This window comes from Ovis canadensis, chromosome 25, assembly GCF_042477335.2.
Source record: "Ovis canadensis isolate MfBH-ARS-UI-01 breed Bighorn chromosome 25, ARS-UI_OviCan_v2, whole genome shotgun sequence".
In the NCBI taxonomy this organism is placed as follows: domain Eukaryota; kingdom Metazoa; phylum Chordata; class Mammalia; order Artiodactyla; family Bovidae; genus Ovis; species Ovis canadensis.
The window spans coordinates 53,000,348-53,024,547 of record NC_091269.1 but is presented as its reverse complement, the minus strand read 5'-3'; the positions used below and the strand labels follow the sequence as shown (position 1 = coordinate 53,024,547).

At 45.0% G+C, this 24,200-nt stretch overlaps 1 protein-coding gene across 1 annotated transcript; it reads right to left on the bottom strand.

Moving 5' to 3' along the window:
• On the bottom strand, positions 1-10,772 carry LOC138430338 (pulmonary surfactant-associated protein D). The gene is made up of 9 exons (XM_069572515.1): positions 10,584-10,772; positions 9,694-9,765; positions 9,072-9,273; positions 4,674-4,790; positions 4,285-4,392; positions 3,884-3,991; positions 3,406-3,522; positions 2,706-2,789; positions 1-604 (listed from the first exon to the last, which is right to left on the bottom strand). Exons 3-9 carry the CDS (start codon positions 9,268-9,270, stop codon positions 228-230), a joined length of 1,110 nt encoding a protein of 369 aa, XP_069428616.1. The 5' UTR covers positions 9,271-9,273; positions 9,694-9,765; positions 10,584-10,772; the 3' UTR covers positions 1-227.
• Positions 10,773-24,200: the final 13,428 nt, after the last annotated feature.

Sequence of the window (24,200 nt, the reverse complement as noted above, 5' to 3'; positions counted from 1 at the left end):
TTTCTTGTGTGAAGCCAGTTTCAAACTTTATTCTGAGGGATGTATTCCATAGGAGCCCTGCCTCTGGCCTTATTCTGTGGCTCTGTAGAGAAGCCCTGGCCAGCAGAGGGTCACTGTTTTATTGAAACACTGGAAAAATGCAGCTCTGGGCACTGCACCCGCCTCCCCAGCACACACTGTGTGTGTGTGTGTGTGTGTGTGTGTGTGTGTGTGTGTGTGTGAGGAGCTCAGAACTCGCAGATCACGAGGCGCTGCTCTCCGCAGACCTTGTCATTCCACTTGCCATTGGGAAAGATCTCCACACAGTTCTCTGAGCCGCCATCATTGTTGGGCTCCTGGGGGGCCCAGTTGGAATAGACCAGGGGCTCCCCCGTGGGGTAGATGAAAGTACCCTCCTTCCTGGTATCGGTCATGCTCAGGAAAGCAGCCTTGTTCTGGACTGTGGCCAGCTGAGTCAAAGCCTCGTTCTCAGCTGCAGAACGTGGGGAGGGCAGCTGTCCTCCAGCCTGTGTGCAGACCTGCTGGGCATCCTGAAACGTTTTTTCAGAGCCTGCCGTCTTAAAGATCTTCTCCCCGACACTCCGGCCATCAGGGAAGAGCACCGCTAGGGGAAGAGGAGAGTCAGGCTGTGGATGCGGCGGCACCTAGACCTTGTGTTCCAACCAGAATCCCCAGCATCCCATCTGGGTACCAGGGCACCAGATGGGAAGAAAGTGAGGCACTTGGTTCTGAGCAGCCCTGGCTCCACAATGTGCCCTGTGATGGTGCCGTGGTCTCCAGGTACAGGTGAGGACCCCGGAACTCAGGTGCTTACGTAAGAGGCCCAAAGTCGCCCAGCTGTCAGGTGTAGACAGGGATCAGACCTTGCTGGAGGTAACACTAAAGCTTGCACTTTCTGTTCCTCCCTGTGTTGCATGCCAGAATCAAGTTTTCAGTTACTGGGTAGGAGGGAAATGACACCATGCAGCCCAGGGCAGTTCCTGGAATTGTGGAAAACATCATACGGGCTCACTCCAATCCCTCCATGATGATCGGGTGCATGGGGAGTTCTGTGCTGTCTGAAGGCATGAGGGGAAGGAGAGGATGGGGATGCCTCTGAGAACAGCCTAATATTGGGCTCGACATGCTTGTGATGCAAGTCACTCAGTGTCCCTGGACCACTGGGCAGTGTGTGTAGGAACAGTGGGCAGGATGGGATCAGCGCTAAAGACAACCCTGTTTTGGATCCAGAAGACCATGTGTTCATCCTCACCTTGGCAATGATGCTCCAGGTGGACACAAGAAAGTCACTTCCCTTTTCAGGGTCTCATTCCTTATTTCTAAGGTAGGGGTATACAGTATAAGAGTATCCTCTGTGTGACGTAAGTATCTCTTCTTATTGTAACCCGTCCCCATCACTCTGACTTCTAGGGTCATACATGGAAACGTTTAGGGCTCCCTGGACTGTTTAGGAACCCAGGCTGCACCCTGACCATCTGCCCTTCTCTGAGTAGCTTCAACAGGGACTCAGGGAACAGATTCTCTGGGGGGTCAGGATGGCACCCAGATCAGCCCTGAATAAGGTCAGTGTGAAGCCATGTGACACTACTGGGCTTACAGCCCATGCATCTGGGTGGGTGTATATTTGTATCAGTGAATACGCCCATGTGTCTATCCGAAGATACATGGGCAGACTTAAGGTCCATCTGGATGGGAGAGCCTGTGCATACACGGTGCTCATGTAGGTAGATGGTGTCGCACAGGTGGTGATGTTTAGGTACAGATGTGCATAGCCAGTGCATGTGCCCAAGCCCTCTTGGTGTGCATCAGTGTGCACATGCGGGAGTAAATATGTATGCAGATATGCTTGTGGAAGGAGGAAGACATACCAAACACTGGCAACTCTCATTCTGAACTACTTTGGTACTTAACTGGCTAGTGTCCTTAGAAGCCAACAATATGTATCACCAGATCAGGCTCCTTTATGCTCTGCTCCTTCAGAAAATATTTGATCAATCACTGAGTTTGGGTGAATGATGTGAATGCAAAGCTGTCGTCAGGGAGAGCAGAGAAGGAGGGGGGACAGTTGGTGGAGAGTCCCAGGGCATAGGGCACTCAGGCGTGTGCTGCAGGAGGCCTCTGCCTGCTTAGGATCCAGGCTTAGGGAAGAGTCTCTGCTCTAAACTCCACAAGAGGTGCGGGGGAGTCCAGCACTGGCCAGAGACTGGAGGCAGCCTGCTCCTGCCAGACCTGGGGGCATGTTTAGGGAGAGATACTTGGAGGCCACACACTAAGGACAGGTCCCCAGCAGCCTTGAACCCCACACGAAGCATCCCAGCCCCATTCCCATGATCAGGTATGGATTCTCTGCTGCCCTGGGCTGTGTGGCTGCTTCTCTATGCACTTGCATACCTGGCCCCACAGAAGAAAGACAAGGGTTGGGTATCCCCTCATCTGTCGTAGGCACCTGCCCAGGGTATGCTGGGATAAGGTCTGCTGAACTGGTGACAATGAACACTTCCTCCTCCTTGTTCCGTGTGTCTACTTGCAGTTCCTGGAGCATAGATCTGTCCCAGCCCCACTCCTGCCCCAGGTCTACGTCCAGTCCCAATCATGGTCCCAGCAAGTCCAGTTTAGACCCAAGCCCAGCGAACCGTAAGCCAAGCCCAGACTAAGTCTGAGGCCCATGATCAGGGGCTGGCTCAGGGTCAGGTCCAGGAACTCACCTTTCTTATACTGAGAGAAGGCATTCTGGAGGCGTTGTAGCTGTCCCTCTAAGGTTCCCACCCGCTGCCTGAGAGCATTGACCTCTGCAGGAGAGAGAGGCCAAGTGAAGACAAATCCAGAACAGCCTGGGGTCACTCAGAGCCCAGGACTCAAGGAAAGAGTGTCCAGGTGGAGATGCAACTTGGGGGTGGGGTAAGAAGTTAGAACAGAGGCCTAGAAAGCCTACCTCTGCTGACCTAGCTGGCCTCTGCGTCCATGGGATTTCCTGTGGTTCTCTTCTGAACAGTATCTCCTGAGCAGGTCCCTGCACCTCACTGACAGTGAACCAGATATCATTTTAATTCCAAATTCTAGGAATCTGATAGCACTTCCTTTTGTATTGCAGGGGGTGGTATGGTTGTAGGAAAGGAATACACAATGGATGGAAAATACATCCATTGAGTTATTTGCTGTTCAGGGTTATCTGATGAACTGGAGAGGCAGGTTTGCTTGTCATAAAGATCAGATAGAAAATCTGCTCAGGTTGTCCTCCAGCGAGTCACAGAGGCTAAGCCCAGAGTCCACCTCGCCATATACCCTGTCAACTTTTCCTGCTTGGACCCCTACCTGTAAGTAAACAGGTTATCTGAGAGGAGAGCTGAGCTGAATAAGGCCTCCTCCCTGCCCCACACCCTAATGGGGCCCCCAGGGCTTCCTTACCTGCAAGCCCACTCTCACCCTTTGCTCCTCTTTCTCCAGGAGTACCTCTGTCCCCCTTCAGTCCTGGGGGGCCCCTGGCACCTGAAGACCCCTGTGGACCGATGGCTCCAGCAGGCCCTGGGATCAGAGAAGTAGAAATGGGTGAGTGCTGAACATATATTTCAGCATTTTCATACCCACTCCCCACCCCCAAACATGGACTTCCTATCCCCCAGCCATACACCCTCCACCTTTACAAATGTCCCTCAGTGCCTGGATCCTCTCCTTGCATCCTCTCTGTACACTGACAGTCCCTTAACCCGACAACCAGCCTTCCCTGAATACAGACAGTTCCTGCTGCTCACACCACCCTCTTCCTAGAGACAGACAGTTCCCAGAACCCAACACTGGCTCTCTCCCTAGAATGCTAGCTCTGACCTGAAGGGTAGTGGGGGTGGGCACAGGGGAACATGAGCCCAGCCCCATGTCCATTGCTCACCTGCCAGCCCCGCAGGTCCAGGGGCTCCGGGCTGACCAGGGGCACCTCTCTCTCCTTTGAGACCTGCGGGGCCTGGGGAGCCCTGCATGCCTGGGGCACCCACTCCTCCTGCAGAAGGAACACACTGAGAAACACGGCTGAGAGTGTGCTCAGCAGGTACCATTTCCTGAGCAGTGCAGCTTGTCACCCACAGCTCCAGGTGAGAGAGTGACCCGGCAGACTGCTCCTGACTGCTTGGTCTCCTCTAGGAAATTCAGTCAGTGTGGGAATGTCGGCCAGGCCTACCAGGCGCAGAGGTTCCAGGCTTTCCAGGCACTGTGCACATACCCTGGTCCCCACCAGGGCTGCCAACGTCACCCCTCCCTCCTCCCTCCCCAATCTGCCACATACCACCCTCCTACCTTTGGGCCCAGGTTCTCCTTTGGGGCCTGGTGTGCCTGGAGGTCCCGTGCTCCCCTGCCTCCCTGAGGGGCCCTCTCTTCCAGCTGGACCAGGCATACCTGGAGGCCCTGGGAAAAAGGAGCAGCCTGGTTAGTGACACTGAATCTCCTTGGAAGTGGGAGTGCATAAAAGATGAGGCTATAATAGAAATCAGACAGGCAGCCTCCTCCTAAAGATGTTGCCGTCACTCTCAGCCCTCCCCAGGAGCTTCAGTCTTCCCTCAAATAACCCCGAGCCCCCTTGAGAATGACCTTCCTCTTCCTGGGGCAGAATCTGTGCGCGCCTACTGCCGTGGCCTAGCGGCAGCACGCCCTCTGCAGACACCTGCATTCCATGCCCAGCTGCTCACCAGGTGGTCCAGCGTCTCCCTTTGGTCCAGGTTCCCCAGCAGAGCCATTGTCTCCTTTCGGCCCAGTGGGGCCAGCTGGTCCAGGCATTCCTGCTCGTCCTGCTAGTCCTGGTGAACCTGTGGCAGAAAAAAATGAACATACAGCTGACCCAGCCCAGGAGGAGCCAGCTGCCTCCAGAGTCAGGGCCCTGGCATTTCTTCAGGGTTCTGTAGGGTGTAGACACTCCCCCTTCAGGTGACTGGTCCAGTGGTGATGCAGGAAGTGTATATCCACATCCCCATTTTGCAGGAGAAGGAACAGGCTTGCAGAGTTGGAGGCAGATCCAGACCAAGATTCGCCCGATTTTGCATACAGTGCACCTGCCCCTGCCCCAAGGCCACCGTATTTATGGCAGGTAAGGCTGTCAGCTCTTACTCTGGACCATGGACTCCCTGCTGTCCCCCATCCCAAAACCAAAGTTTCTGTCAGAAATGACACCTGACAGTAATCACCAGAGGAACAGAAAGCAAAAGCACAATGAGCTGTCACCTCACACCTCTCAGAATGGCTGTTATCAGACAGCAAATAGGAAGCGCTGGAGAAGGAGAGAAAAGGAAAGCTCTGTGCAGTAGGGATGCAAACTGGAACAGCCACTGTGGAGACAGTAAGGAGGTTTCTCAGAAAGTTAAAACTAGAGCTACCGTATAATCCGTCAATTCCACTTCTGAGCATTCAACTAAAGAAAATGGAAGCACTAACCTGAAAAGACATATGCACCCCCAAGTTAACTGCAGCGTCATTCATGGTAGCCCAGACATGGATGCAGCCTAGAGCCCAAGTATCTGTGGATGGATGAATGGGTATAGAAAGTGCAGGGTGCACATACAGTGGAACATCATTCAGGCATAAAGGGAATGAAATCCTGCTATTTCAGCAACACTGGTGAACCCTGAAGGCACTGTGCTTAGTGGAATAAGTCACAGAGAAGGCGGCACTATACGATCTCACTCGTATGTGAAATCAAAGAAAACAAATAGAAACGACATACAGATACAGAGAACAGATTTGTGGCTGCTAGAGATGGGGTTGAGAAGTGGGCAGAATGGATAGAAATCTTCAAAAGGTACAAGGGTCCAGTTAAAAAACAATTGATTCCTAGGAATACAATGTACAGCGAAATTGCTATAGTTAGTTTTCCTGGGTTGCATGCTTGAACATTGCTGAGCAAGCAGATCTTAAAAGTTATCATCACATACAAACTGTAACTATGTGTATTGATGACATTGACATGACTTGTTGTGACATCATTGCACAATATATGCAAATATGAAATCATTATGATATACATCTGAATCTACTATAGATAAATTCTATTTTAATATAAAGGGAAAAAACTATGTAACATGTTTTTAAAATTAAAGAAGATAGTCAAAATTAATGTGCATCATCAAGTGATAAATGTAGGCTATAAATACTCTATTGAGTTTGAATCAGTTTCTTCAACATGTCCACGCATTGTCAGGCATGTGCACATGTAACACACATTGAAAAAACCACAAGAAGAGCACACACAAGTGTTAACAGTTATTTTCTGTAAGGGGCACAATTAGGTAATTTTAATTTTCTTCTTTTTGTGATTAGTGATCACATGTTAATTGTTTTGTAAAAATGATCGAACATTTAAAAATCACATAACCTTAAGAAGGATGCCTAAGTCTGAAATTATGAGAGATTTACCTTCAAAGACTAAAAGGAGAAATGGCTATTGATTCAAGAATTATACACTCAATTCTGTGAGCTTGGTTATTCTTTTTTCATTGAGATGAAATTCACATAATATAAAAATAACCATTTTTTTTTCTTTAGTGTGATGTGTAACTTGCAGGATCTCAGGTCCCCAATCAGGGACTGAACCTGAGGTCTGGCAGTGAGAACACCGAGTCCTAACCACTGGACCTCCAGGTATTTCCTATAATTAGTCATTTAAAGTATGCGATCCAGTGGCATTTAGAACATTGACACAATTGTGCAACTACCACTTCTCTTTAGTTTAAAACTATTTCATTAATCCCAAAGAAAACCTCATACCCATTTATCACTCCGTCCCTTCCTCCTCCCAGGCCCTGGTTACCACTATGAAGCTGCCTGTCTCTGTTATCTACTCTGGATATTTTATATAAAGACATACAATGTATGACCCTTTGTGTCTGCCTTTTTAAACTAGGAGCGACATTCTTGAGGCTCATCCAAATTGTAACACATCTCGGTACTTCATTCTGGTCTATGGCTGAGAAATGTTCTATAGTATGAATGCAATACATTTTCTTTATTCATTCACCATGCATAAATGTTGATATACACTTGGGTTGTTTCCATCTTTTGACTGTTGTGAGTAAGCATCCACGTGCAAAAAGACAACAAAAGAAATCTGTCGGATACTGCTAACTTATTCACTCACTTATTTATTCATTTCCTCATTATTTCATTTCTCTGTTCACTGAGAAACTATCTGTGGAACATCACTTTCTGCCTAGTACTGAGCAGGATGGACACGTTAGCACCAGGTCCTGGTCTGCAAGGAATTTATCATCAAGTTTTAAACTGTGAGGCACAGGTAACAAGTGAAGAAAACAGCTTATGAGATGTCCCTCGTCCCATCCCAGTACCCCCAACCCATGGACATACATGTACTCATAGGAAACAGGACTTCAAGGCTGAAGAGGATTCAGAGACCTGGAGAGGGGAGATGACATTTCAGATCTGGAAACCACTCCCCCAGGGTAAGAAGGGCCAGGCTAGCCTGGGAAAGACTGTGCAGGTAGCGAGAGCCTCTGTGCTGGACATTGTGTCTTGCTCTTAGCTCCAATTCTCACTAGGCAATCAATGGGAGCCCGGAGGATGGGCCCCGCATCCCAGAACCCCTGGTGCAGTGTGCTCAGGCAGAGACACCAGGTCCCTGGCTGAGCCTTTCCTGGGCTCCCCCCTGGCAGGGGAGGGCAGCAGGAACCTTGGAAGCAAGTCACTCCTTAGAAGGGAGCATGAGAGGTTGCCCATCCTTTGCACAACCATGGAGGCCGTGAGAGCAGGGAGGGAGAAGAAGGGATACTTTTCATTTCAGGGCCTCTCGGGGAGCTAGAGAGACCTGGCACCTTGACTACCACCCCTCCTCTGAGATTACTTCTAGCAGGCCTTCTCAAGCCCCAGCCCATTCATGTTAGACGCTGCTCTCTTTCTAAAAGGCAGACAGATACTTGTCTCTTACCCTACAAATCCTGGGGATGTTATGTATTCTTTTCAGCTTTAATGTTGTTCATTTCTTTCCTCCAATCAAAACACAAACTTCAGAAAGATAAAAGACCTCATTGATTCCCCATAGCCCTGGCCCAGGGCCATGGTGGTCCCCTTGTCCTTGTTGCTGGTTCATCAAATTCTCACTTCTTGCCAGTAAAAACCAGATCTTCTCCTGTGAGGCAGTGTTTCCAGAAAATACCCTTAATAATCAATACATTTGGAAACCTCAGGAGAATTCAGCTGGTTGGTACAGCAGAAGGATAAACTATCTGGAAGACCCACCAAAAAATGAAGCCTTGGCTCAATTCTTTGTCACTGTGTGGTCGATATTATTCTCATCCATAGATGATTAAACTGAAACTTACAACACTGTCATCAGTTCAAAAATATTTAACATTCTGCAGAGGCAACATTTAATACAAATGAACAACAGTTAAGTTTTGGAGTGTATGTACTCAGTCGCATCGGACTCTTTGTGGGTTGTAGTCTCACAGATTCCTCTGTCCATGATATTCTCCAGGTAATAACAGAGTGAGTTGCCATTTTCTATCCAGGGGATTGTCCCAACCGTGGGATCAAACCCACATCTCCTATGTCTCCTACATGAGTGTACTAAGTCACTTCAGACGTGTGTAACCCAGTGGCCCAAAGCCTGCCAGGCTCCTCTGTCCATGGGATTCTCCAAGCAAGAATACAGGGGAGGGTTGCTATGCCCTCCTCCAGGGGACCTTCCTGGCCCAGGGATCGAACCTGCATCTCTTACATCCCCTTCACTGGCAGTCAGGGTTTTACCACTAGCACCACTTGGTAAGCCCAAACAGTTCTGCAGCAGGAGACTCCAAATACCAGTCATCCGCTCATTGTTTGTACATTCTTGGGGTGGTTGGGGTCAGAAGATCCTAGGGGAGGAATCAGCACAGGTGGTTATGGAGCTGGGGACTTGGGCAAGCCAGTCTTTGCCAATCAGTAAAGCCATGTCTCAGGTGGACTGAAGATTGGGGGAAACCCAGCCACTTGGAAAGACCATCTTCAAGGTTTCCACAGCAGAAGATTCAGAGTTTTGGGGTTGGCTACAATTCCAGTGCCCACCCCTTCCCACCAGGACAAGTCCATGGACCCAGTTCTACCTGGATCTCCCTTCTCTCCCCGGGGGCCTTCTCTCCCATCTCGTCCATCACGACCAGGCAAGCCACCCTCCGAGGGGCTACACATAACCAGGGTACAGGCGTTGGCCAGTGTTTTCTGGGAATAGAACGTCATTTCTGCTCCCAGGGATCTCCAGGGCTGTGTGAGCAGGAGCAGCACGGAGAGAGGGAGGAGAAGCATGTCCTGGGCAGAGGAACAGAGAGAGGGGCTGCTCTTGGTCCAAGGACGAGGATTAGGGCTGGCCCAGCTCCTGGAGGGCAGGAGAAGCCCTTCCCCGATCTCCTCTCCCATCCTTTGGGGCCAAGAGTAGCAGGGCTCCGAAAGCAGTTTAGGGAAAGTTAGGATAAGGTCTGGCCAGGGCGGACATGAGCGGACCAGCCGGGCCTCTGAACTGGCCTGCCAGCACATGAATCTACTCTCAGGCGCTCTGTGTCATCCCTCTTTGGGCTTGTCATCCCTGCCAGGGGCACTGTGATCAGGATGTAGAATTCCTCACTGAGGCCATTGTCACACCAGGAGGGACTCACTGAGGGCCCTCGGGTGGGACCCTTCTCTCTCTGGGCCTCTTTATCCCTTTTTATACCAGTAAGTCCATTGCTTTACCTCTTACAATGCTGGCTTGTTTCCTCTCACTTGCTGCTCTGGACAGGCTAGGACTGGAGTCTGCAGCGCTATCTGAAAAAAAAAAGCCAGAGTGCTAATGCTTGGTAAGATCTGTCCTGTGCACAGAATGGGGCATGACTGCTTATTTTCCAGGATTTGTCATTCCTGGGCTCCACCAGGAAAGTTCCTGGCACACCTAGCATGCCTGCCCAGGCCTCCTGAGAGGACTTGGGACAGGGGCCTCATGGAAGAGGGGACCTGTGAGATGGGTGCCATCAGGGGGAGGCTGGCTTCAGAGGAGGAAAGCCCATGTCCAACAGAGCTTCCAGTCACCGTCAGAAAGGGACTCAGGGGCTAAGTGAGATCAGGGTGCAGGACATGGGTCACTTCCAGTGTTGGGCTTCTTTCCTCTCTCAGAGAAACTGTAAAGTTTTGAGCATGGAAAAGAATCATGGGAGGTGCAGAAACGTGGAAGAAAGCCCGAGGGAGCTGTGTAAAGGACCAAGGGTTGCCATGCAGGCTGAGGTAGTGGGAGGGAAGGGGTTTCCTGGTCAGAGAAGTGCTTCCTTCCAAGAGGAAGATGGCATGCACTTTCCAAAGGGACTGCCAGACAATGGCATCAGAGATCTGGTTGGATATCACATCCAACTCTCCCTCTCTGGAGAGTTGGAAACACGTCTGGAGAGTTGGAAACACATCTGGAAACACATCTCCCACCAAACAAAGGGACCAGAATGAAGAGCTCCCCTTATTACCCCATTTTCTCCCTCCACCAGCACTGAACCACCTCGAGAAGGTCTACACACACCCTGCCTTCTTCACCCACCCACATAGGCAGGGAGATAGTCACCAGACATGGGAAAACAAGAGGCAAGGACAGAGACACTCACAGTTGTTTCCTGTAGGGCTCTAGCACGTCCAGGCAAATTAGAGTTCCTGGGCGAGAACTGGCTCCTTATACCTGTCCTGTAACCTGACTCTCAGCCCGTTTGTGAAAACTCTCTTCAAGAAGTAGGTAATTTCCTTCCTTGTTGACTCACTCAATTGCACCCTCTCCTGGCTTCTGGACATCTGCCACTAATGTTGATAGGACTACACACACCTTAGAGTTCAAAGAGCACCCTCAGCCCAGGACCTCACCGGGGCCTCACTGCAGCCCTGTGAGTAAAGTGGCAGCACCAGTGTCCGTGTTTCGCGGATGTCCAGGAATCCAAGGTCCAGAGAAGACCAGCAAGCTGCACAATGACCCAGAGCTCTTGTGAGTGCAGCCTGCCTCTGCAGAGACCAAGATACAGCATCCGCTGAGCCCACTTCTCTTCCACCTTCGTCTCAACATTACTGCTCAGATGCTAGGAAAGAGCTGGGAGCTGCTTGGCCAAACTGAGCAAAGTGGGGCAGGTGAAGGGCTGCTGAGGCAACAGCCTGTGGGAGACAGCGTCTGGGGGAGCTGCCTTCTGGCAGGGGTCACTCTTTTGCTTTCTGCTGTAGATCTAGGACCACGCTCCACTTGCCTCAAGATGGCTTTCCATGCTCTCTGTTCATCCCCTGCCCAGCCCTCCTTCACTCACATGACTATCCAATTCTCTTAATTACAGGGTTTAACGGTAATCGCCTACATACTTGCTGCCCCAGACACTGCATTCCCTGGTACCTGATAAACAAACTGATGTCAACTCTCTGTTAGACTGGGGGGTTCCTCCCTCAAGCGGTGGAGATTGCGTCCATGCCCTTCCTGTTCTCACTGAACATGGTTGCGCTAAGCCTCTTCTGTTTTGGACATTAAGATTCCTTATCTAGTAAGCCATGGATATCTTTGTCCCTGTCTCCCAGCTCTTGCTTCGGTCTCAAGGCTGGGCATCAACAAGCATGCATACCTGCAGGGTGAAGCCCAACAATTGGTGAGTCCGCCAGAAAGCTACAGAAAACCCCGTGAGTGCCGAGATGTTGGAGAATGAGGACAGGGAAGGGAAAGTTGTGGGGATAATCCCAGGGTGTCATTCCCCTAGCACGTGGGTTCATGTGAGAGATATCTTTCTCTTCCATTAAACTGGTGACATCCTATTAACCTCAGTCTCTTTCCAGTTTAAAAGTAGCAGCCAGTCTATGTCTGACGCAGGATGCAGCATGCTTGGGGCTGGTACATGGGGATGACCCAGAGAGATGTTATGGGGAGGGAGGTGGGAGGGGGGTTCATGTTTGGGAATGCACGTAAGAATCAAAGATATTAAAATTTAAAAAATAAATAAATAAATAAATTAAAAAATAAATTAATTAATTTTTAAAAAAGCAACCAAAAAAAAAATAAATAAAATGAGATGATATCAAGTCAAAAAAATAAATAAATAAATAAATAAAATCAAAGTAGCAGCCTGGGCTTGTGCTTCACCTGACTGCCTGGGAGGGCTTGTGATACTGGAAAAACACAAGAGCCTTTCTGGTTTTATTGTTTTCTACAAAGTACAAACGTACTGCTGACCCACCACCCCTAAACAATTACAGGCTTTAGGGACACTAACTGGGACAGGCTTGTCAATTGGCCATGGTCGGTTACCCTGAAGGGTTTGGTTGGGACCTGTGGCAATGGTGAAATAAAAAGAGTACCCTCTGGGCTTCTGGTCCCAGGTATGGGAGTAGGGATATGGTGTCAAGGAACAAAGCTCTATGCAGCCTACATGCTTTACTGGAAGCTGTTACAGTGGGCCTACTCAAGTTGCTGAGCAATGCAGAAAAACACCACTTAGTGGCCATGAGATTCAGGAATGGGCTGATAAAAATGCCGTAACCTGGCATTTCCGCCTGTCCTACAGCCCTACTGCTGCCGGGCTAATAGAAGGATGAGTGGATTGAGTAAGCAACAACTGATACAGGAAACCCAATGTCTCAACCTGTGAACCAAGAGGCTAGCTTAGTCACAGAGCTTGTCATTAAATATTCCAGGAGCAGTCACCAATGGGTGTACCTACATCGTGTTAACCCAGAGCAAACTATTCAACATCATTGGAGTTCAACTGTTGACCACCCAAGTATCATTGCCAGCTAATGATCAGGAGAATAACTAACTTTTGCCCTTGCCACAGGTTTTACCCCCAAGGGAACATATTGTAAGTGGCTCTGGGACTGAAACTGGTATGGATGTCCCAGGTGTTTTGGGTTTGCAGCCCTGTGGGGATTAGGAATAAGGGACTTAAAGATTTCATCTGGGCCCACGTAAAATAACTAAGAGATTAATCTCGGGCCCCTACTAGAGAAAGGCACCATTATATTAACCTGGTGTTCTGTTATGCCCTGTCCAGTGTTTGTTGACATTGGCTGAAGTGGACTGAGGTTGGACAGAGTAATGGTACTGCAGCCAGGACAAAAAACGTAGTCAAGGGTGTTATTATGTTGGAATGCTGTGACTGCTTGTACTTTGCTTAATGGTCATGATCTTCCCTGCATTGAGTCTGTTAGACATCTTACATTTCATGTCTAGTCTGAGCGGTAAGGAATCTATTTGCAGACAGGGCAACAATGGTGACCTCACTCCAGAATGAATCTGATGGTGGGTCTACAGTGATGCTGTTGTTGCCCTCAGGAATTCCATGAAAAATTGACCTGATAAATGCCTGTCCCCAAAGACTGCCTGCTCTTTGCACTCTCAATATTCACAGCTGTGATTGTCTGTATTGCATTTGTGGTATCTGACTGCAGTGCATCTTTATATACCTGAAGCCGGGAATACTGTGGAAGAGGGGTGGACCTAGATAGTAAGGGTCATAGGTCATACAGGTTATGTAGGGATGGAGTGTATGGTCAGCACATTTGAGATGGCTGTTCTCTTGCTTTTTCTACACCTCCTTGCTCGACCAGTCCCTGCTCCACTCACAGGACTACTCAATCCTATTTTATACATTGCTTAGTTAGTAACCAGCTGGCTGCTGCCCTAGCTGCAGGTTTCCCTGGTAACAGATAAGCCCTACTGACATCAATTCCCCCTGTAAATGGTAGGGGGACACTTTGACACTTTTCCCCAGTGCCAAAAATTGCTGCCATTTCCTAGCTGCTATAAACATTGGCACATCACTCTAGGAGAATGTGTTTTGAACATGTAAGATGCCCTGTCCAAAAACCACTGATGTCTTTGATGCTGTCTCTCCCTCTTGCTTCAGTCTTAAGGCAGGGCATCTGCAAGGCACGAAGGCCTCTGAGGTCCAGCCCAACAGCAGTGGGCAGGTTGCTTTGGTTTTGGTCTCTGGGAACTGTCACGGGAGGTCTGGCAGTGGTGCCTTCCACCAGAGCATTTACAGACCCGCTTCTGCTCTGTTCTGGGTACTGAGCTCTTTGCTTCTAAAACCATAACCAGGGCAGGAAAAAGGAAACATGGCCATCAGAAGTAAGATTCCAGCTCTGTTTCCCCCCTGACCCATCAGGCAGAGGGCAACGTCTTTGAGGTCAAATCTTGGGGGTTCGATTTATACCTTTCATCTGATCATTGTATACTAGGTGCAAATTCAGAGCAACTGTCCACACCTGGCTAGGAGTGGCTTCTCCATTGGTTGGCTGGAATGGAGGGCTCTTCATGCACTATTGGCTTTATTGTCCTTTCATTTCCTTAAAGTTGACGTCTTAGTAGTTGCCATTTGTTGATTCTTAGGTCAAATAGTGATCTGCCTTCCGTGCACTTTCCAGAGTGCTCAAGTCCTCAGGTATACAGGCATTCCTTAAAACATTTACCCCTCTGCTAAGAGCTGGGATCCAAATGAAAAATCAGCTTCTGTGGCTCAGCTGCCTTTCTTTGGTTTAGGCACGGATTGAAATTCATGCCTTCAGTGCATGTGCCCACTTATATGACTATAAGCTCATCTCTTACGGACAGATGTTCAGACCACCAAGCAGCCACCAAGTCCAGATGAAAAGCACCTGAGTTAGACTCAACACTCTTCCTGCAGGCTATATCAGGAGAAACACTTTTCTGATGAGACTGAATTTCCTTTCCCTCCATGCAGAGCAGAAGGGTCTTGCAAGCCAGCTGAAGCAGGATCATAGGTTTTTGGATACAAAATGACTCTCATTTGTATCCAAAGAGACTAACTGCTAAGTCTGCTAAGTCGCTTCAGTCGTGTCCGACTCTGTGCAGCCCCATGGATGGCAGCCCACCAGGCTCCCCTGTCCCTGGGATTCTCCAGGCAAGAAAACGGGAGTAGGTTGCCATTTCCTTCTCCAATGAATAAAAGAGAAAAGTGAAAGTGAAGTTGCTCAGTCATGTCTGACTCTTAGTGACTCCATGGACCAGCCTATCAGGCTCCTCCATCCATGGGATTTTCCAGGCACGAGTACTGGAGTGGGTTGCCATTGCCTTCTCCAAAAGAGACTAACATATACCCCCAAATCACTATCTTCCTACCTTTTGGAGAAGAGTTCTCATCTAGGTATAATTGTGACTCAATCCCCACCAAGGATAAGGTCAAACACCTGAGATGATTAGGTTATCCCAAGGGGTAGGAGAGGGTGGATTTGGGGAAGGTGAATTTGGGGCCCTAGGGCCCTCAAGCACAAGATCCTGGTTACCTCTGTTTCATAATCACTTACTTCAGAACTTATGAGAGAGGTGGTTCAGCATAGGTATATCTTGGAGATAAGGAATAAAGGAATAAATCACATGCCCACCCAGCCCAATCCCTAAGTATTTTATGGACTTTCCTTCTTGACCATCCATTCAAATGAGCCTGTACCATTCAACCACTTAAGGCCACATGTATTCCCAACGGATGATAATTAACTACTAAGATATGAGTAAATGCTGTCTCGTACATCCCAAAGGGAAGCAGGAGAATCATGTCTTCTTGAGAGTTTAAGAAGGGGTTGGTATAAAGGTACAAAGAACCCCCAACAACTGGTGGCCCAGTGGTTAGGATTCCTAGGTTTCACAGCTGTGGCCTGGGTTCAATTCCTGGTCAGGGAACTGAGATCCCATAAGCAACATGGTAAAGCCAAAAAAGGAAAAACAAGTTTTCTCCCCAGTGTACCCTCAGTTTGAAGTCCCTGTAACCCATGGCTTCTTGGTTTCTTTCTTTTGTTTTTAGCTATGGAGCAAGGTATGGGGGATCCTAGATCCTGACCAGCAATGGAACCCATATCTCGTGCATTGCAAGCAGGAAGTCTTAACCACTGGACCACCAGGGAAGCTCCCCCAAAGCTTATTGGGTACTATCTGTTCAGTTCAGTTGTCACTCAGTTGTGTCTGACTCTTTGAGACCCCTTGGATTGCAGCACTCCAGGCTGCCCTGTCCCTCACCAACTCCCGGAGTCTACTCAACCTCATGCCCATTGAGTTGGTGATGCCATCCAACCATCTCATCTCTGTCATTCCCTTCTCCTCCCACCTTCAGTCTTTCCCAACATCAGGGTCTTTTCTAATGAGTCAGTTCTTCACATCAGGTGGCCTAAGTATCAGAGTTTCAGCTTCAGCATCAGTCCTTCCAAAGAACACCCAGGACTGATCTCCTTTAGGATGGACTGGTTGGATCTCCTAGCAGTCCAAGGGACTCTCAAGAGTCTTCTCCAACACCACAGTTCAAAAGCATCAATTCTTCAGCGCTCAGATTTCTTTATAGTCCAACTCTCACATCAATCATGACTACTGGAAAACCACAGCTTTGACTAGATGGACCTTTGTTGGCAAAGCTATGTCTCTGCTTTTTAATATGCTGTCTAGGTGGGTCATAACTTTTCTTCCAAGCAGCAAGCATCTTTTAATTTCATAGCTGCAGTCACCGTCTGCAGTGGTTTTGGAGCCCATAAATATAAAGTCATCTATTTGCCATGAAGTGATGCCACATCTTAGTTTTCTGAATGTTGAGTTTTAAGCCAACTTTTTCACTCTCTTCTTTCACTTTCATCAAGAGGCTTTTAAGTTCTTTGCTTTCAGCCATAAGGGTGGTGTCATCTGCATACCTGAGGTTATTGATATTTCTCCTGGCAGTCTTGATCCAGCTTGTGCTTCTTCCAGCCTAGTGTTTCTCATGAGGTACTCTGCATATAATTTAAGTAAGCAGGGTGACAATATACAGCCTTGACAAAATCCCTTCCCAATCTGGAACCAGTCTGTTGTTCCATGTCCAGTTCTAACTGTTGTTTCTTGACTTACATACCGATTTCTCAGGAGGCAGGTCAGGTGGTCTGGGATTCCCATCTCTTTTAGAATTGGGTACTATAACATTTGTTAAAAACCTGATCTCTAATATGTTGCTTTACTTTATTTGTTAGTAGTCTGAATATGGCTTCCTCTAGATTAACTATTTTCTTTCTAGCTGTCTCTTTGATCACTAGATACATTATTTTTTTCCCTTTTTTATATGAAGCATTCCATTCAAAATTATTCTTCTAGTCTGTAAGCTGTCCTGTGTCAAAGCCACCTGAAACAATAGTGCAGAAAAGGAATCCTGGTCTGAAACTGGCAATTTGGATATTACTTTATCCAGAGTGCACATAGTATACACTGTTCATTATTCTCTAGTGTTGACTATAGTCATCAAGGACAACACCCATAATCAAACTGACCCTGTTGCTTACATTCTCTGCAATGTCCTCATGTGACTTCATTTTCTACTCTGAGATGAATATACAGTACACGTCCTTTTCCCATCAGTGAATGCACCAAATCAAGTTTCCCTCCATTGGTAGAAGATATAAACATATTTATTTTTATTTAATCTTTCACATTGTATTAACATGCAAAAATTGTTTAGCAAAATATTTGATATAAAATATTGATTCAAAATTGCTAGCCCAGATTATCTCTTCACCTTGATCCTCAGAGATAATGAAAGAGAAATTGAAGCATACTTGGATTCTAGTTTCTGGAATGCAAAAATTTCTTTTTTTGTTTTCTAAACTGAAATATACTTGACATACAGTATTGTGTATATTTCAAATGTACAACATATTAGTTTGATATATTTATATATTGTAATATGATTGCCATTGTAGTGATAATTAGCACCTCTGTCATAAAACAGTTCTAATTTCTTTTTAGTGGATGGAATATTAGGTTCTAGTCTCTCAGTTTCATTACAATAGGATATTGTCTATACTCACTAGGTATTTGATCTCTAGGACACATTTACTACCTGTTGCAAGTTTTTACACTTAAAAACCATATTCTAACCCTTCTCCCTGTCATCCCCTAGTAACCATTTACTCTGTTTTTTGAGTTTGTTCTTGTCTAGTTTCCATGTATAAGTGATATCTTAGAGTATTTGTCTTTCTAGGTCTGACTTATTTCAGGTAGCCTAATGTCCTCAAGATCCATCCATGTTATTGCAAATGGCAGGATATACTTCTTCTGCATGGCTGAATAACATTCCGTTGAGCACATGTGTATACCTCATCTTTTTATCGATTCATTCGTTGATGGGCTCCTAGTTTGTTTCTATATCTGAGCTATCAAGAAAAATGCGGTAAAACACATGAGATTGCATATATCTCTTTGAAAATCTGTTTTTATTTCCTTTCGGTGTATACCCAGAAATGGGATTGCTAGATCATAGGGTAGATCTCTTTATTTATTTATTTATGTTTAGGATCCTCCATATTGATTTCCATAGTAGCTGAACCGACTTGCATTCTCACAAATAGTGTACACAACAAGTTAACTTTTCTTTTGATCCTTGCCAAAACTTATCATACCTTGTCTTCTTGGTGATAGCCATTCTTAAAAGTATGAGGTGATAGCTTATTGTGGTTTTGATCTATATTTCTCTGGTTAAGTGTCTTGAACATCTTTTCATATATCTGTATCCATTTCTGTGTTTTCTTTGGGAAAATGTCTGCTTCTTCCCTTTGCCTATTTTAAAATCAGATTATTAATGACTTGTATGAGTTCTTCATATGTTTTGTAACTGCTATTCATGGTTTGCAAATTTTCTCCCAATTTATAGTCTGTCTTTTCATTTAATTGTTTCCTTTGCTGTGCAGAGACTTTTGAGTTTGATGGAGAAGGAAATGGCAAACTGCTCCAGTATTCTTGCCTGGAAAATCCCATGGACGGAGGAGTTTGGTGCAGGCTACTGTCCATGGGGTCGTACAGAGTCGGACACAACTGAGCGACTTCACTTCATAGTCACCTCAGTTGTTGTTTTTTTGCCTTTGTTGTTTGTGCTTTTAGTGTCATATCTAAAATATGATTACCAAGACTTGATGTTGAGGACCTGCTACCCTATGCTTTCTTCCAGAAGTTTTATGGTATCAGGTCTAATGTCTATGATTGATGTCAGTTAATGCATTGTGTGTGTGTTATAAGATAGTGGTCCAACTTCAGTGTCCTGCTTGTGCTGATCCATTTTTCTCAACACCACTGGTTGAAGCGACCATCCTTTTCCCGCTAGGTGGTCTTGGCTTCCTTGTCAAATATTTTGACCATATTTGGATAGTTTCTTTCTAGGCTCTCTATTCTGCTCTATTGGTCTTGTCTATTTTTATTCTAGAACTATACTGTTTTTATTTCTATGGCTTTGGGTAGTGTATTTTGTATTGAGGAGGTGTGAGACCTCCAACGTGTTTCTTCTTAATCAGGATTGCTTTGGCTATTCAAGATCCTTTGCGGTTCCATACAAATTTTGGGACTTTTCTTTATATCTGTGAAGAATTCCATTAGAGTTTTGATAGGGATAGAATTGAATCTATAGATGATGACCTATATCCATAAATGTCTTATCTATCTCTAACTCTGTGACCATTTTAACAATATTAATTCTTTCAATCCATGAACATCATAATCTTTCCTTTTGTTTGTGCTTTTGATTTCTTTCAACAAAGCTGTATACTTTTCATTGCACAGATAATTCATTTAAGGGGTTTAATTTTTTTCTAGGCATTTTACTGTTTTAAACTATTCAACATAGTTCTGGAAGTTTTGGCCACAGCAATCAGAGCAGAAAAGGAAATAAAAGGAAAAGAGAGAAAAATAAAATCAATAAAATTAGAAATGAAAATGGAGAGATCACAACAGACAACACAGAAATACAAAGGATCATAAGAGACTACTATCAGCAGTTGTATGCCAATAAAATGGACAACGTGGAAGAAATTGACAAATTCTTAGAAAAGTACAATTTTCCAAAACTGAACCAGGAAGAAATAGAAAATCTTAACAGACCCATCACAAGCACGGAAATTGAAACTGTAATCAGAAATCTTCCAGCAAACAAAAGCCCAGGTCCAGACGGCTTCACAGCTGAATTCTACCAAAAATTTAGAGAAGAGCTAACACCTATCCTCCTCAAACTCTTCCAGAAAATTGCAGAGGAAGGTAAACTTCCAAACTCATTCTATGAGGCCACCATCACCCTAATACCAAAAACTGACAAAGATGTCACAAAAAAAGAAAACTACAGGCCAATATCACTGATGAACATAGATGCAAAAATCCTCAACAAAATTCTAGCAATCAGAATCCAACAACACATTAAAAAGATCATACACCATGACCAAGTTGGCTTTATCCCAGGGATGCAAGGATTCTTCAATATCCGCAAATCAATCAATGTAATTCACCACATTAACAAATTGAAAAATAAAAACCATATGATTATCTCAATAGATGCAGAGAAGGCCTTTGACAAAATTCAACATCAATTTATGATAAAAACTCTCCAGAAAGCAGGAATAGAAGGAACATACCTCAACATAATAAAAGCTATATATGACAAACCCACAGCAAACATTATCCTCAATGGTGAAAAATTGAAAGCATTTCCCCTAAAGTCAGGAACAAGACAAGGGTGTCCACTTTCACCGCTACTATTCAACATAGTTCTGGAAGTTTTGGCCACAGCAATCAGAACAGAAAAAGAAATAAAAGGAATCCAAATTGGAAAAGAAGAAGTAAAACTATCACTGTTTGCAGATGACATGATCCTCTACATGGAAAACCCTAAAGACTCCACCAGAAAATTACTAGAGCTAATCAATGAATATAGTAAAGTTGCAGGATATAAAATCAACACACAGAAATCCCTTGCATTCCTATACACGAATAATGAGAAAGTAGAAAAAGAAATTAAGGAAACAATTCCATTCACCATTGCAACAAAAAGAATAAAATACTTAGGAATATATCTACCTAAAGAAACTAAAGACCTATATATAGAAAACTATAAAACACTACTGAAAGAAATCAAAGAGGACACTAATAGATGGAGAAATATACCATGTTCATGGATCGGAAGAATCAATATAGTGAAAATGAGTATACTACCCAAAGCAATTTACAAATTCAATGCAATCCCTGTCAAGCTACCAGCCACATTTTTCACAGAACTAGAACAAATAATGTCAAGATTTGTATGGAAATACAAAAAACCTCGAATAGCCAAAGCAATCTTGAGAAAGAAGAATGGAATGGGAGGAATCAACTTGCCTGACTTCAGGCTCTACTACAAAGCCGCAGTCATCAAGACAGTATGGTACTGGCACAAAGACAGACATATAGATCAATGGAACAAAATAGAAAGCCCAGAGATAAATCCACACACATATGGACAGCTTATCTTTGACAAAGGAGGCAAGAATATACAATGGAGTAAAGACAATCTCTTTAACAAGTGGTGCTGGGAAAACTGGTCAACCACTTGTAAAAGAATGAAACTAGATCACTTTCTAACACCGTACACAAAAATAAACTCAAAATGGATTAAAGATCTAAATGTAAGATCAGAAACTATAAAACTCATAGAGGAGAATATAGGCAAAAGACTCTCAGAAATAAATCACAGCAGGATCCTCTATGATCCACCTCCCAGAATTCTGGAAATAAAAGCAAAAATAAACAAATGGGATCTAATTAAAATTAAAAGCTTCGGCACAACAAAGGAAAATATAAGCAAGGTGAAAAGACAGCCTTCTGAATGGGAGAAAATAATAGCAAATGAAGCAACTGGCAAACAACTAATCTCAAAAATATACAAGCAACTTATGCAGCTCAACTCCAGAAAAATAAACGACCCAATCAAAAAATGGGCCAAAGAACTAAATAGACATTTCTCCAAAGAAGACATACGGATGGCTAACAAACACATGAAAAGATGCTCAACGTCATTCATTATTAGAGAAATGCAAATCAAAACCACAATGAGGTACCACTTCACACCAGTCAGAATGGCTGCGATCCAAAAATCTGCAAGCAATAAATGCTGGAGAGGGTGTGGAGAAAAGGGAACCCTCCTACACTGTTGATGGGAATGCAAACTAGTACAGCCACTATGGAGAACAGTGTGGAGATTCCTTAAAAAATTGCAAATAGAACTACCTTATGACCCAGCAATCCCACTGCTGGGCATACACACCGAGGAAACCAGAATTGAAAGAGACACATGTACCCCAATGTTCATTGCAGCACTGTTTATAATAGCCAGGACATGGAAACAACCTAGATGTCCATCAGCAGATGAATGGATAAGAAAGCAGTGGTACATATACGCAATGGAGTATTACTCAGCCGTAAAAAAATAATTCATTTGAATCAGTTCTGATGAGATGGATGAAACTGGAGCCGATTATACAGAGTGAAGTAAGCCAGAAAGAAAAACACCAATACAGTATACTAACACATATATATGGAATTTAGGAAGATGGCAATGACGACCCTGTATGCAAGACAGGGAAAGAGACACAGATGTGTATAACGGACCTTTGGACTCAGAGGGAGAGGGAGAGGGTGGGATGATTTGGGAGAATGACATTCTAACATGTATACTATCATGTAAGAATTGAATCGCCAGTCTATGTCTGACGCAGGTTGCAGCATGCTTGGGGCTGGTGCATGGGGATGACCCAGAGAGATGTTATGGGGAGGGAGGTGGGAGGGGGGTTCATGTTTGGGAACGCATGTAAGAATTAAAGATATTAAAATTTAAAAAATAAAAAACTAATTAAAAAAATAAATAAACAAATGGGATCTAATTAAAATTAAAAGCTTCTGCACAACAAAGGAAACTATAAGCAAGGTGAAAAGACAGCCTTCAGAATGGGAGAAAACAATAGCAAATGAAGCAACTGACAAACAACTAATCTCAAAAATATACAAGCAACTCCTGCAGCTCAATTCCAGAAAAATAAACGACCCAATCAAAAACTGGGCCAAAGAAGTAAATAGACATTTCTCCAAAGAAGACATACAGATGGCTAACAAACACATGAAAAGATACTCAACTTCATTCATTATCAGAGAAATACAAATCAAAACCACAATGAGGTACCATTTCATGCCAGTCAGAATGGCTGCTATCCAAAAGTCTACAAGGAATAAATGCTGGAGAGGGTGTAGAGAAAAGGGAACTCTCTTACACTGTTGGTGGGAATGCAAACTAGTACAGCCACTATGGAGAACAGTGTAGAGATTCCTTAAAAAACGGTAATAGAACTGCCTTATGCCCCAGCAATCCCACTGCCAGGCATACACACCGAGGAAACCAGAATCGAAAGAGACACATGTTCCCCAATGTTCATCACAGCACTGTTTATAATAGCCAAGACATGGAAGCAACCTAGATGTCCATCAGCAGATGAATGGATAAGAAAGCAGTGGTACATATACACAATGGAGTATTACTCAGCCATTAAAAAGAATACATTTGAATCAGTTCTAATGTGGTGGATGAAACTGGAGCCAATTATACAGAGTGAAGCCAGAAAGAAAAACACCAATACAGTATACTAATATATATACATATGGAATTTAGAAAGATGGTAACGATAACCCTGTATGCGAGATAGCAAAAGAGACACAGATGTATAGAACAGTCTTTTGGACTCTGTGGGAGAGGGAGAGGGTGGGATGATTTGGGAGAATGGCATTGAAACATGTATAACATCATGTACAAAGCGAATCGCCAGTCTAGGTTCGATGCAGGATACAGGATGCTCAGGGCTGGTGCACTGGAATGACCCAGAGAGATGGTAGGGAGGTGGTAGAGGGGTTCAGAATGGGGAACACGTGTACACCCGTGGTGGATTCATGCTGATGTATGTCAAAACCAATACAGTATTGTAAAGTAAAATAAAAATAAATAAATAAATAATAAATAAATAAAAATTTAAAAAATAAAATAAAATGGGTTAATTTCCTTAATTTTTTCAGATATTTCATTATCTTAGAAATGCTTATTTCAGTATCTTGATGGTGTTGGGAAGAGGGGTGGGGCTTGGGGGTCCTATTCAGAAAAGGCCAGAGAGGGCAGTCCCTCTGATTCCTGGGATCAAAGGAAAGAGTGGCTGGTTTCCTCTCTGATCTAGGGGTATTCACCACCCTCTTCCATGAGCTTGTGTTTCATTCAGGCCTCATTCCAATTTCTGCACTACAGATGTCGTTTTAAATGTTTCTTTGCAGTACATTGTCAGTATAATCAACTAAGTATACAGGTGCATTGATCTAAAAATTTACAAGCCAAAAGTGTAAGTTCTGGGGTCAGATGGCCTTTTTCATGACTGAGTTGCAGCACCAGTCCTCCTGATCTTGGAGGGAGAGCAGT

What these genes read in the sequence shown, in the direction of transcription:
- LOC138430338 (XM_069572515.1), bottom strand. Translation starts at nt 9,270, where the DNA reads ATGCTTCTCCTCCCTCTCTCCGTGCTGCTCCTGCTCACACAGCCCTGG. An exon ending in GGGAGAGAAGGGAGATCCAG is followed by an intron (nt 4,791 to 9,071) that starts GTAGAACTGGGT and finishes TTTCTGCCACAG; the next exon opens with GTTCACCAGGACTAGCAGGA. An exon ending in GGGAGACGCTGGACCACCTG is followed by an intron (nt 4,393 to 4,673) that starts GTGAGCAGCTGG and finishes CCTTTTTCCCAG; the next exon opens with GGCCTCCAGGTATGCCTGGT.